The sequence below is a fragment of the Oncorhynchus gorbuscha genome, linkage group LG26, assembly GCF_021184085.1.
Source record: "Oncorhynchus gorbuscha isolate QuinsamMale2020 ecotype Even-year linkage group LG26, OgorEven_v1.0, whole genome shotgun sequence".
NCBI classification, from domain to species: domain Eukaryota; kingdom Metazoa; phylum Chordata; class Actinopteri; order Salmoniformes; family Salmonidae; genus Oncorhynchus; species Oncorhynchus gorbuscha.
The window spans coordinates 10,051,920-10,064,877 of NC_060198.1; the positions used below are offsets into that span (position 1 = coordinate 10,051,920).

General features: G+C 48.6%; 1 protein-coding gene across 1 annotated transcript in view; it reads left to right on the forward strand.

The window, feature by feature from the left end:
* LOC124016060 (trinucleotide repeat-containing gene 6C protein-like) overlaps positions 1 to 12,958 on the forward strand; it is a 67,900-nt gene that overhangs the window by 19,661 nt on the left and 35,281 nt on the right. Inside the window, 1 exon segment of the mRNA XM_046331582.1 lies at positions 3,427 to 3,789. Coding sequence (XP_046187538.1) covers positions 3,427 to 3,789 — 363 coding nt within the window.

Here is a 12,958-nt window from a genome sequence, read left to right on the forward strand (position 1 = left end):
ATCTCGCTCTCACACTCATTTGCGCTCTCTGATTCTGTGTACCATTCTCTGACTCGCTCATTCTCCATTCATTGCCTATTTCATTCTCTACCTTTTACTGTGCCTCTCGCTTTCTGTGTGTTCCTACTATCTCTCAATCTCCCCTCTAAGTCTTTGGTGTATGACAGTGTCACACGTATCACCTGCTATCTCTCCCATCAGATATGCAGGTGAATCTCCCATATATATAAAAAAAAAAAGAATTATCTCACAAATGATGGTGCTAGGGTACTTGACTAGACGGCATTTTAAGATGGCTTTCTCTCATCCTGGTGAAGGGATTTGGTTTCCCCTCGCCTCGGAAATCTCCCACAAAGCACTTTAGCGTCCGTTATGGATTAAAAAGGAACTCTTCCCCAAAAAGGAAAAGACTAATGTTTTGCTCAATCGCTTTGTTTTGAGCTGAGACGTCCTATCGCATCGTAACCGCCACTCATGCTCACACACACTCTCTCGTACACACACACACACACACACACACACACACACACACACACACACACACACACACACACACACACACACACACACACACACACACACACACACACACACACACACACACACACCTACTCTCTCCCGAGATTATTCCAAAGATGGCTACACATTACCCAGTTGGCTGGAATAACAGCAATTTCACATAGACTAGATGAACTGTGATCATTTACACACACCACATAGTGCTTTAATAGCTATTTCATTGTGTTGTAAAAGCACCCGTGTTGTCATAAACAGAGGCTACTGGAGAAGAGAATGGAACACACACCGAACCCCCGACACACTCGCATAATGTGGGCTATCCACACTCACAACGTACACCCCCCCCCCCCCTACGTCATAGAAGCTGTGATTCATAGTGTGAGAGAGAGGCTGCTGGCCTCTGTGTGAGCAGTAACAGCCCAGCAGTCCATCTGCTTCCTCTAATGGATTCAGAGCAGCAGTGAACAATGAGAGAGGCTGAATTGGATGAACGGGGGGAGCACCAGAGAAAGGGAGGGAGGGACCGGTTGAAGGGAGAGAATGCAATGGCTGAGCGGAGGTAGAAGCGGAACAGGAGAGGGTGGGCAATGTGAAAGGCAAGAGAGAGTAGGATGAAGGAGAGGGAGAGAGCCGAGGGATGGGGTGGGCAATGTGAAAGGCAATAGAGAGTAGGATGAAGGAGAGGGAGAGAGCCGAGGGATGGGGTGGGCAATGTGAAAGGCAAGAGAGAGTAGGATGAAGGAGAGGGAGAGAGCCGAGGGATGGGGTGGGCAATGTGAAAGGCAAGAGAGAGTAGGATGAAGGAGAGGGAGAGAGCCGAGGGATGGGGTGGGCAATGTGAAAGGCAAGAGAGAGTAGGATGAAGGAGAGGGAGAGAGCCGAGGGATGGGGTGGGCAATGTGAAAGGCAAGAGAGAGTAGGATGAAGGAGAGGGAGAGAGCCGAGGGATGGGGTGGGCAATGTGAAAGGCAAGAGAGAGTAGGATGAAGGAGAGGGAGAGAGCCGAGGGATGGGGTGGGCAATGTGAAAGGCAAGAGAGTAGGATGAAGGAGAGGGCTAGAGCCGAGGGATGGGGTGGGTTTGTGAGGACGCAGCACCCTGCCTGCTGATTGGCTGTGACTGCGTCAGGCGGGCGGGGGCTGAATTCAATCAGTTGTGTGCGTCACCCACTGCCTGCCTCAGCTCCCAACCAGCTAGCTAGCTCCTGCTGCTGGAGGGTCCAGCTCTGACCAGAGAGGGAGGTTGATCAGTATGCAGTTTGTGTGAGTGCGAGAACCTGGTTGTGTCTGCGCGTATGCCTGGTTGTGTCTGCGCGTATTTGAAGAATATTGAGAGTGTGTGTGTCAGAGGCACAGGGTTGCACAGCTCATGTGCAGAGGGTGCTCTCTTTATAGAAACTGTGTTGGCAGTGGGACAGGCCATTGGCAGGCAGAGGGAATACGTGGGCCTGCCTGCAGTGTTTGCTTTAACCCAACGCTGCTGTAGCGCAGGACAAGCTAGTCAGCCACATCAGTCCTCTACTGTTCTTTTGTGTGGGATTCTACACAGTCCCACCCTGTTAGATATCTCTGGGGTCTCAACTTGGTCAACATGAACCAATGACAGAAAAGCTGCAGTTGTCCTAATTGGTCAGACTGATATGACCTCGAATGTCATTGTGTGCATTTGTATGCGTGTCTTGGCACGAGTCCTGACAGTAGCTCCCGTGTTCCCAGGAGAGTGACATCTGTTCCCTGCTAATCTGTTGCCTGCTAATCTGCATCTCTCCTGTGCCAATCCCTTCGCTTTCTCTCTCGCGCTCTCCGCTCTTCTCTTGGCTGTCTGTGTTGTCTCCTCTCTTTTCTTTCTCCTCCCCTGAGGCATAGCTGCCAGCCAGTTGTTTTTAAAACCGGCCTATGAATTGTCCTCTGCAGCCACCTAGGGAGTATAGAACCACAACGAACAGTATTCACAGTCACCAAACTGATGTAGCAGCTCAGCGCAACACTGAGGTCAGGAAGTGTTGTGAGACAATATGGCTGCCGTGCTCTTCTGCTCAGCATGGACAGGGAGCATACCATATCAGATATGTAGGGTGTTAACCTCTTTCCAATGCAGTTGCTTAATGCTCACACACGCTTGTGCTCCATAAGCCTTGGTGCGGACACACACACACACACACACACACACACACACACACACACACACACACACACACACACACACACACACACACACACACACACACACACACACACACCTGTGCTTCCGTAAGCCTCTGTGCCTTTTCCACTCCAGCCCTCGCGGTTAGCTCTTAGCCTGTCCACCCAGAGGGCTCGGCTAAGCTCCTTTTAGCTACAGTAGGCTGACCCCAGTAGGTCCTGCTAGTACCGACTGCTAATACCACTCAGCCTGGGCAAGGATTGATAAGAGGGCTGTTCTCTCTGGGGAACTAATAGACCAAAGAATGCACAGGGCCAGGCAGAGGTGAGTGTGTGTGTGTGTGTGAGAGAGAACTTGCCCTTTCATGTTGTCTGGGCTGTTTGTCGGTGGTGTTCAAGCACAGGCCGGCTCATAGGGAAGGTTATTACTAAGACTCTACTTTGGAAATGCTAACCACATTTTGCTTGATTTCTACTTAGTAAATAAGGGAAATGTTTTCAATCCATGTTTTTCAGATATTTGGGGTGTAACGTTTTTGAGACTAAAACCTTGCCATATATATTATAAGATTGGAGGTCATTTAATGTTTCAACCTGTGAACATCGGTTCAAATGATCAGTGTGTTCATGTCGCACTCGATCAGGGATATAACACTAACCTCATTCAACCAACAATGTTGTCTTGTAAAGTACAGTGGATTAGTGATGTGTGCTGTGCAGCATTAGCTAATACCTTGCTTCCTGTGTTGTTTGCGTCCTCCTCCAGAGCCAGCTAAGCCCAGCCCCGGTCCCCTCCACCACCCCACCACCTGTGTGACCCTGCCCCAGGCCTCACACCCCCCCTCCTCATCCTCTTCAGTCAGAACCAATGGGAAGCGTGCCCACCCTACCACCCAGCAAACACCACAGCAGCAGACCCCACCTCAGCCTCCGTTGTCGTCCTCAGGCCCCCGCTACCCGCCCCGTGAGGTTCCCCCGCGTTTCCGCCAGCAGGAGCACAAGCAGCTACTGAAGAGGGGCCAGCCACTGCCCGCCGGAGCCCTGATTAGCCTCACCGTGACCCCTGCCGCCGACCCGCTCACCCCCAGTGCCCCTGCTTCTTCTTCCTCCGCAGGCAAGCGCCACACAGGTCAGTTCCCTGCTTATTGAGTGTCACCCGTGGCTCCTTGGCTAGATCTGGTTCCCCAGTAGGAATGTGTCCTGTTTCTCCGTGTAACTTGATAGAGAAGCTGATGTTACTAAATTGGTCCCATGAAATGAAGTGTCACAGGTCATCGTGGGAGATGGGCGAGGCTGTTCAACACGGGGCTCTACGCTGACCTTTACAAGGCACACGTGTGCGCTTAACTTGAAAGAAATGTAGGCGCACACAAATACATTTAGGAGCGCTACGAATAATATTTGAAATATTAAAGCTATAATCCCAAAATGTTCTAGGTGCGCTGAAATTGAAATTCCAGGTCGACAGCAAATATTTAGGCCCATATGCGAGAAATGTTTGCGGTGTTAGAGTCCTGCAACAGGTTGGGGAAGAAGGGAGCGAATCGCAAATCCGTATGATGGGTCCATCTGTGGGTCAGTCCAAATAGCCTTTTTGTTACTGCCCCTGTTCTCTCTATACTCGAGCACTGACATTAGGGAATTGATGATGGTGTGTTACTCTGAGAATCTCCTCCACTCTGACCCATTGGTTCACCTGTGTTTCTACATGGGCTCTGTGCACTGCAGAGAGGCGTTCGCTTGACCCTATTGAAATATGGCCGTGATGGTGTTGAGCCACTGAGTAGGTGCTGTGGCGATTGGAGAGCGCTCGGGACCTTTACCGCCCGCGGTCACCTTTAGTACAAATAATAACTCCCCAGCGACCGGGTCTGTGGACAGCGGAGAAACCTGCCAGGGGGCTTTGATTTAGGGCGAAAGAGAGAGTGGGTGGACAAACAATATGAGCCTTGAGTAGATATGTCTCCAGCATCGTTTCTCCTCCAGTGAGGCAGTGGAGGCGTCACTGCAAGCTGTCTGGGGAACCACTGTGTTAGCCTACAGTCTTCCTTTCTGTGCCTTGACCCTGTGTTAAATGCAGAACATGCAGATAACCGCACCGTGAATGGTTGTACGGCACTTAGAGGACGAGGGCGGAGGGAGACCAAGAGTTTGCTGCGGGTGTCTGTTCACATACTGTTTTATTTTACTCCTCTCTACCCCTCCCTCTGTGGTGCTGTCTTCCATTACTGACTCCCATGTTTACTCTGAGGGGGCTGCCTGCAGCATCACTGTAATCACAATTTCTCTGCAGAGCCCTGGGCAGCACAGGGCATTACAAATGTTGCCACACACACACACACACACACATGCAGTGTGTGTATACGCACTCAAGCGCACACACTGATGGTCTGATAACCTTTTTTTTCTTTTTACTGACTGGCTGGACAGCTCTCCCAGGGGCCCTCTGCGCAACACCGCCCCAGGCAGGAGAGGCCCGAGCTGGGGAAGGCTTTAAGTCCCTGGGGGCTTCTGATCAACTGTCCTTCCCTCTGTCTGTCTGCCTTGTCGTAAATAGCTTATTTTTTCCCCTACAGATGTACTCTACTGCCAATTACAGAAAGAGATACAGCATTAGTTTTGGCATTGACAGTCAGGAATACAGATTTGGGATGGATGCAGTTTTGAGAAGCATGCATTTGATTTTGGTATCGAAATAGGCCAATCTAATTTGTCCCCAGGCGGAATGTGCGACACTATGTATGGAGATGAGCTCTGCTTTTGTGGTCAGCTTCCCTTTGACCTCCCTGCTAGTGAAGTCATCATGGTTCACAGTACAGAGAGGACACAGGCGCTTCCAGCCCCACGAGGCCTACTGTGACTGGACAAGAGTCAGTGAGGAGATCCACTGTTACTGCCTTGACCCAGTTAAGTCCTCTCACATCTGTCTGCCCACAGGCCCAGCTGGCAACACACTAGGACTGGATGGTCCCAACACAATCAACCAATTCAATAATTAATTAATTTTATCTGACCATTTAAAAAAATGCACAAGACTCGAGTGAGAACAACAATGCATAAAAAATCATAGTGAACACAAACACGAGTCATAAGCCTATTTCCATTGTGGCCCTCATTAGACACAACCCCCTCCCCCCTATCCAATACAACAGCTGATGGCATTACAGCCCAGTGAGTGCTGCAGCCTGTATGGCCTCTCGTAGCATAGCAGGTGCTGTAGTGGGGGTCTGAGATGCAAGCCATGCTGTGGGAAACTCACTCAGTCCTCTACAACAGCTGGTTCATTCATGGTTCTCTGTCTCCTATAAGACCCTGGGTGACGTAGCATGTGGCCAGAAGGAATACTGTTGGCTAGATGTTACAATGCGTTGGCCCTGGGCCCTTGGCTTTGTCTTCAATCGCCTGGATGGGGTGGCATATTTGTTCTTTTGATTCCAGTTGCAGACGCTATTGTTTTGTCTGCGGATAAAGACCAATGCGTAACACGTCCCATTGACGACTGTTCAGCCAGGTATTCCCATCAGTGATCACTGCCTAATGTGCTTTAGCCGTAAGGCTATTCCTTTGACCATCGTTGTCAGGGCCACGTAAGTGAAGAATGTTGAGGTGCAGTGCTGTGATAGTATTTGCCCCCTTCCTGATTTCTTTGTTTTCTTTCATTTTTAATCACATTTTCTGGAAAGCTGAGTTTTCAATTTCACAAGCCACACCCAGGCCTGATTACTGCCAGACCTGTTGAATCAAGAAATCACTTAAATAGAACCAGTCTGACAAAGTGAAGTAGGCCAAATGATCTCAAAAAGCAAGACATCATGCCGCAGGCCTCGCTTGCCATAGTTGAGGTCAGTGTTCATGACCCAACCATAAGAAAGAGACCGGTCGAAAATGGCATCCATGGCAGAGTTCCAAGGCGAAAACCACTGCTGACCAGAAATGACAATCGTGTCTCACTTTTGGCACACAAAAAAACATCTTGATGATCCAAGGCTTCTGTGGATTGGCAAGACAAAAGTTGAACCTTTTTGGAAGGTGTGCGTCCTGTTACATCTGGTGTAAAAGTAACACAGCATTTCAGAAAGAACATCATACCAACAGTCAAATATGGTGGTGGTAGTGTGATGGTCTGGGGCTGCTTTGCTGCTTCAGGACCTGGACCACTTGCTGTGATTGATGGAACCATGAATTCTGCTCTCTACCAAAAAATCCCGAAGGAGAATATTCCGGTCATCAGTTCGTGACCTCAAGCTGAAGCACACTTGGGTACTGCAGCAGGACAATGATCCAAAACACACCAGCAAGTTCAACTCCTGAATGGCTTAACAATAACAAAAAGAATGTTTTGGAGTGGCCTAGTCTGGACTTGAATCCGACTGAGATGCTGTGGCTCAAGAACCCTCCAATGTGGCTGAATGAAAACAATTCTGCAAAGAAGAGTGGGCCAAAATTCCTCCACAGCGATGTGAAAGACTCATTGCCAGTTATCGCAAACGCTTGATTGCAGTTGCCGAGGGTGGCACAAACAGTTATTAGGTTTAGGGGGCAATTACTTTGTCACATAGGACCATGAAGGTTCGGATAGCTTTTTTTATCTTAATAAATAAAATCATCACTTAACTGCAATTTGTGTGTACTTGGGTTGTCTTTGTGTAATATTTACATTTGTTTGACCTGAAACATTTAAGTGTGACAAATGTGCAAAAAAAAATCAGAAATCAGGAAGGAGGCAAATACCTTTTCACAGCACTATATGAATGACACTGATTCCACTAGTCAATGGAGTTGGCTAAAGCACATGCCGTTCGAAAGCCAGACTAGGCTAGAGAGAATGCCAGCCCCGCTCTCTCTCTTTCCCCTCTCCTCCAGCCCCTAGTGGCCTCATTAGCCCAGACTCTGCCAGGGAACCAAGAGGAAACTACCTCTCCGGTTTTAAACCCTCCTGTGCCCACTCTCTCTTTTTCTCTCTCTTTGTCTCTCCATTTCTGGAAAACAAACTAGAATCTTTTGATCCCAGAAACCGGAACTCAGAAGTTCCTGAAAGGGGAAAGAGGGTCTATTTTGAGAACAAATGGGATTAAATGGTGCATTTATTGCTTGTGGTGAGTCACGGTGAGGTTTGGCTAGAGATAATGTGGTGAATTGGCAGTGTTGAATGAATGGGAGAATAATGGCATCCGGTTCGGTCCCATTCGTGTGTCTCCTGGCTGCATTTCACAGCTAGCTCCAAGGCTACGCTATTGCTCAAGATGTTGATTACAGGCACTTAATCCTTTTTGGTGCACCGTGTCTTTCTTTTTCTTCATACATATGCCGTCTCTCTGTGTCTCTCCCTTTGCCACTGTCAACCCCTCCCCCCTTCTCCCCGTCACCCTGGCTTTCATAGGGAGAGAAAGGCAGTGTCTAACTTTTGGCTACCTGCTAGTAGCATCCTCATTATCAGCAGCAGCCTGATCTCCTGGTAGTTGTTTCCCCGGCAGGGCTACTGGCATCACTGTCGCCTTGTCTTATTCTGAGTAGTAGACTAGTGCTCTATGATAGGAAGCTGAGCTGCTATATGAAGTGATGTTGTAGATGTAGATGTGTGTGTGCGTGCTGTCACAGCACTGCATCTTTGGTACCAGGGAGCTGCATCAGAACCAAAGAACAGAAGCAGTGTTTTTATTTCTGTCGCCGCTATTCATTCCGCGAGCACCATCGTTACCCACTGCCCTCCTAATTGGGACCAGAATGGAACCAGCTAGACATTACTGACGGCTGAACAGAGACGGAATAGAATTGTCCCCTTTTATTCCCTTGTTGCCTTAGCTTTGGTTTTGTCCCCCGTTTCTCTCGCGCACACCTTTTTCCCCGACGCAGGAAGATTTCTCACTAATCTATTGGAATGCCTACCAGAAATAAGGTTGTACAGAGTTGTAAGGAAAAGAGTGGGCAAGGTTGAGTAGACATACACACTACGCAGCCAGCCTCAATTTCTTGGCATCATGTCAAGGAAGCAGTTGCGATGCTTTGCAGCGAACAGTAGCAGACATATTGAATGGAGGATGGCGATGGCTGTAGCGCCTCACAGCATGGTGTTGCAGCAGCACCAACTCTCTTCAGGTATTTTTCCACTCTACCCCTGACCCCCTTTACAGCTGCCATCAGCTCTTATCTCTTCTTTCTTTCTTTCTCTCTACTCTGGGGTTATTTTGTTTCGCTCGTGGAGTTGTAGTGTCTGTGACAGAAGAAAAAAATAGGGCTGAACTGCACGCTTTTCTGTATAGTTATATGATTGATTTATCATGCAACCTATTATGCCCCTTCAGAGAAAATGTGCGAGGGGGGGGGGCAAATAAATGAAAGGGAGAAAGCATAGGGCAGAGCGAGACTTTCTTGCTGCAGGCGGCAGCCTCTGAGCTCTTGGCTGAGTTTCAGGTCTGCCCGATAAAATGGCGTTCCTTGCTGCTCAGCGGGCTTGAAGACAGACAGACAGAGAGGGGGAGCGACGCTTGTGTGCGTTAGAACCGCTGGTGTTGTCGTTCTACTCTCCACACACACACGTGTGTGTGTGTGTGTATATATATATAAAAATAAAGGGAACACTTAAACACAATGTACCTCCAAGTCAATCACACTTCCGTGAAATCAAACTGTCCACTTAGGAAGCAACACTGATTGACAATACATTTCACATGCTGTTGTGCAAATGGAATAGATAACAGGTGGAAATTATAGGCAATTAGCAAGACACCCTCAATAAAGGAGTGGTTCTGCAGGTGGTAACCACAGACCACTTCTCAGTTCCTCTGCTTCCTGGCTGATGTTTTGGTCACTTTTGAATGCTGGCGGTGCTTTCACTCTTGTGGTAGCATGAGACGGAGTCTACAACCCACACAAGTGGCACAGGTAGTGCTGCTCATCCAGGATGGCACATTAATGCGAGCTGTGGCAAGAAGGTTTGCTGTGTCTGTCAGCATAGTGTCCAGAGCATGGCGGCGCCACCAGGAGACAGGCCAGTACATCAGGAGACGTGGAGGAGGCCGTAGGAGGGCAACAACCCAGAAGCAGGACCGCTACCTCCGCATTTGTGCAAGGAGGAGCCGGAGGAGCACTGCCAGAGCCCTGCAAAATGACTTCCAATAGGCCACAAATGTGCATGTGTCTGCTCAAACGGTCAGAAACAGACTCCATGAGGGTGGTATGGAGGGCCCGACGTCCACAGGTGGGGGTTGTGCTTACAGCCCAACACTGTGCAGGACGTTTGGCATTTGCCAGAGAACACCAAGATTGGCAAATTCGCCACTGGCGCCCTGTGCTCTTCACAGATGAAAGCAGGTTCACACTGAGCACATGTGACAGAATCTGGAGATGCTGTGGAGATGCTGCCTGCAACATCCTCCAGCATGACTGGTTTGGCAGTGGGTCAGTCATGGTTTGGGGTGGCATTTCTTGGGGGGCCGCACAGCCCTCCATGTGCCCGCCAGAGGCAGCCTGACTGCCATTAGGTACTGAGGTGAGATCCTCAGACCCCTTGTGAGACCATATGCTGGTGCTGTTGGCCCTGGGTTCCTCCTAATGCAAGACAATGCTAGACCTCATGTGGCTGGAGTGTGTCAGCAGTTCCTGCAAGATGAAGGCATTGATGCTATGGACTGGCCCGCCCGTTCCCCAGACCTGAATCCAATTGAGCACATCTGGGACATCATGTCTCGCTCCATCCACCAACGCCATGTTGCACCACAGACTGTCCAGGAGTTGGCAGATGCTTTAGTCCAGGTCTGGGAGGAGATCACTCAAGAGACCATCCGCCACATCAGCAGCATGCCCAGGCGTTGTAGGGAGGTCATACAGGCACGTGGAGGCCATACACACTACTGAGCCTCATTTTGACTTGTTTTAAGGACATTACATCAAAGTTGGATCAGCCTGTAGTGTGGTTTTCCACTTTAATTTTGTGTGACTCCAAATCCAGACCTCCATGGGTTGATACATTTGATTTCCATTGATAATTTTTGTGTGATTTTGTTGTCAGCACATTCAACTATGTAAATAAAAAAGTATTTAATAAGAATATTTAATTAATTCAGATCTAGGATGTGTTATTTTAGTGTTCCCTTTATTTTTTTGAGCAGTGTATGTATGCATGTACACACACACACACACACACACACACACACACACACACACACACACACACACTAGCAGCCTTGCAGGTACATGGATTGATATTGTGGGTGTCAGCGACACAATGAGCTTGTGTATGTTAGGTTAGCGGTTAGCTATCTCTGCGATTTGACTGAAAGGCAGGCAGGTGTACGGCACCAAAACAACGGCATTGAAACGGTGCCAAACCTACCAAAGCAAAATCCTGCCAAAGACACTGAATCTTTCTCACCCACACAGGGCTCTGTTGGAACGACTCCTAAAATATGCACGTCATGCAAAACCTCATTGGTTGTTGTGGGCGCTGGCCACTGACATTAGATGTTATGTACTGACTTTGATGTGTTTGTTCTCGAAGGCCGTGAGGAAGAGGTTGTGGTTCAATTGTGGGTTTAAGATGTTACATACCGGGACTATTTAAATCAATGGACAGTTATGATCAATGTGGTATGGATATATGTATTCCTAAGTGAACAAAGCCATAGAAAAGTTGTCCCAAATGGCACCCTATTCCCTTTTTATAGTGCACTACTTTTGAACAGAGCATGTAGGTTGCTTACATAAGGATCCATGGTGTGCTTACATAAGGATCACTCAGCCTAATGCACTCTTTTGTTATATGGCTGGTCTGTCACTGTGCTTTGTGGGATGTGTCTTGGACGTGCAGCTCAGCTTGACCCTAGATGCCCCAGATGTTATTTTCTATTTTTAGTTTTGAAGGAGGGCGGAACCTAACAGCCGGCGGTGCGGAACCTAACAGCCGGCGGTGCGGAACCTAACAGCCGGCGGTGCGGAACCTAACAGCCGGCGGTGCGGAACCTGACAGCCGGCGGTGCGGAACCTAACAGCCGGCGGTGCGGAACCTAACAGCCGGCGGTGCGGAACCTAACAGCCGGCGGTGCGGAACCTAACAGCCGGCGGTGCGGAACCTAACAGCCGGCGGTGCGGAACCTAACAGCCGGCGGTGCGGAACCTAACAGCCGGCGGTGCGGAACCTAACAGCCGGCGGTGCGGAACCTAACGGAACCTAACAGCCGGCGGTGCGGAACCTAACAGCCGGCGGTGCGGAACCTAACAGCCGGCGGTGCGGAACCTAACAGCCGGCGGTGCGGAACCTAACAGCCGGCGAACTTGTTTTTTTTTCTCAAATGTTATAGGAGAAACTTTTAATGGGAAATCTTTTTCAAGTTGAAGTTAGGATTTGAGATGGGAATTTTGTGGTACCTCTGGTTACACTTTCTAGGAAGTATAACGCTGATTGCAGACTCTCTCTGTGTGTGTGTGTGTGTGTGTGCCTTTCTACACACACTGACGACCCTGTGTGATAAGGCAGTCTGAGAAGAGGAGATAAGTATGTTGAGGGGAAAATTGCATTTGGAGGGACTCGGAGGCGCGTTGCGCTGTATCTTAAGCCTAACCACATATCTGTCAGTCAGTGTGTCTCTCAAACGGAAGCTAGTCCCCCACTCACTATTTGACAGGATTGTTTTGACCCAAGCTTTATCTGTGATGGATAAACTCCAGGCGATCATGCAAATCACGGAACGGTCTGATAGAATCCAGTGGACTCCAATAGCGAGCTAATTGAGAAGGTAAGAATCTCCATTTGAAATGGGGTGATGACCAAATATGACCCACCCCACTGTTTCACACTGTCAAAGGAAAGCTGGAGGCTATATGTTTTCTATATGTCTAAGACGACTTTGACATTGTAAATGCTTTTGTTTCATAGATAATATAGCTAGCAATGGGATACCATTTATTTTTGATAAAGCAATTGATGAGCTAATTGGATTTGTGAATTACAAAAACAAATAGATTATAAGAATACAGCCTTCAACAATATGCAGTTTCATAACGTAAGCAGGGTTGAGGTCAATCTCATTTCTATTCAATCTGAATTGACTCTGATTGAAATGCAATTGGCCCCGGCCCTGCGCTAAAGTCATGAAGATGAGTGGTAACAACCGTGTTCTTAGGTCCTCTCTGTAGATAAGACCAGTTTAGTGGTTGGATTTGCATGGTGGTTGGTGGATCAATACCTCCTCTCTTCTCTCCAGCAGCATTAATAAGGCCATTGATTACCTGCCTATTATTAGTTGTTACCGGGACTTGTTTTTCTCATCGGCTTTAATGAGTGTTTGTCTGTAGGCTGAGGC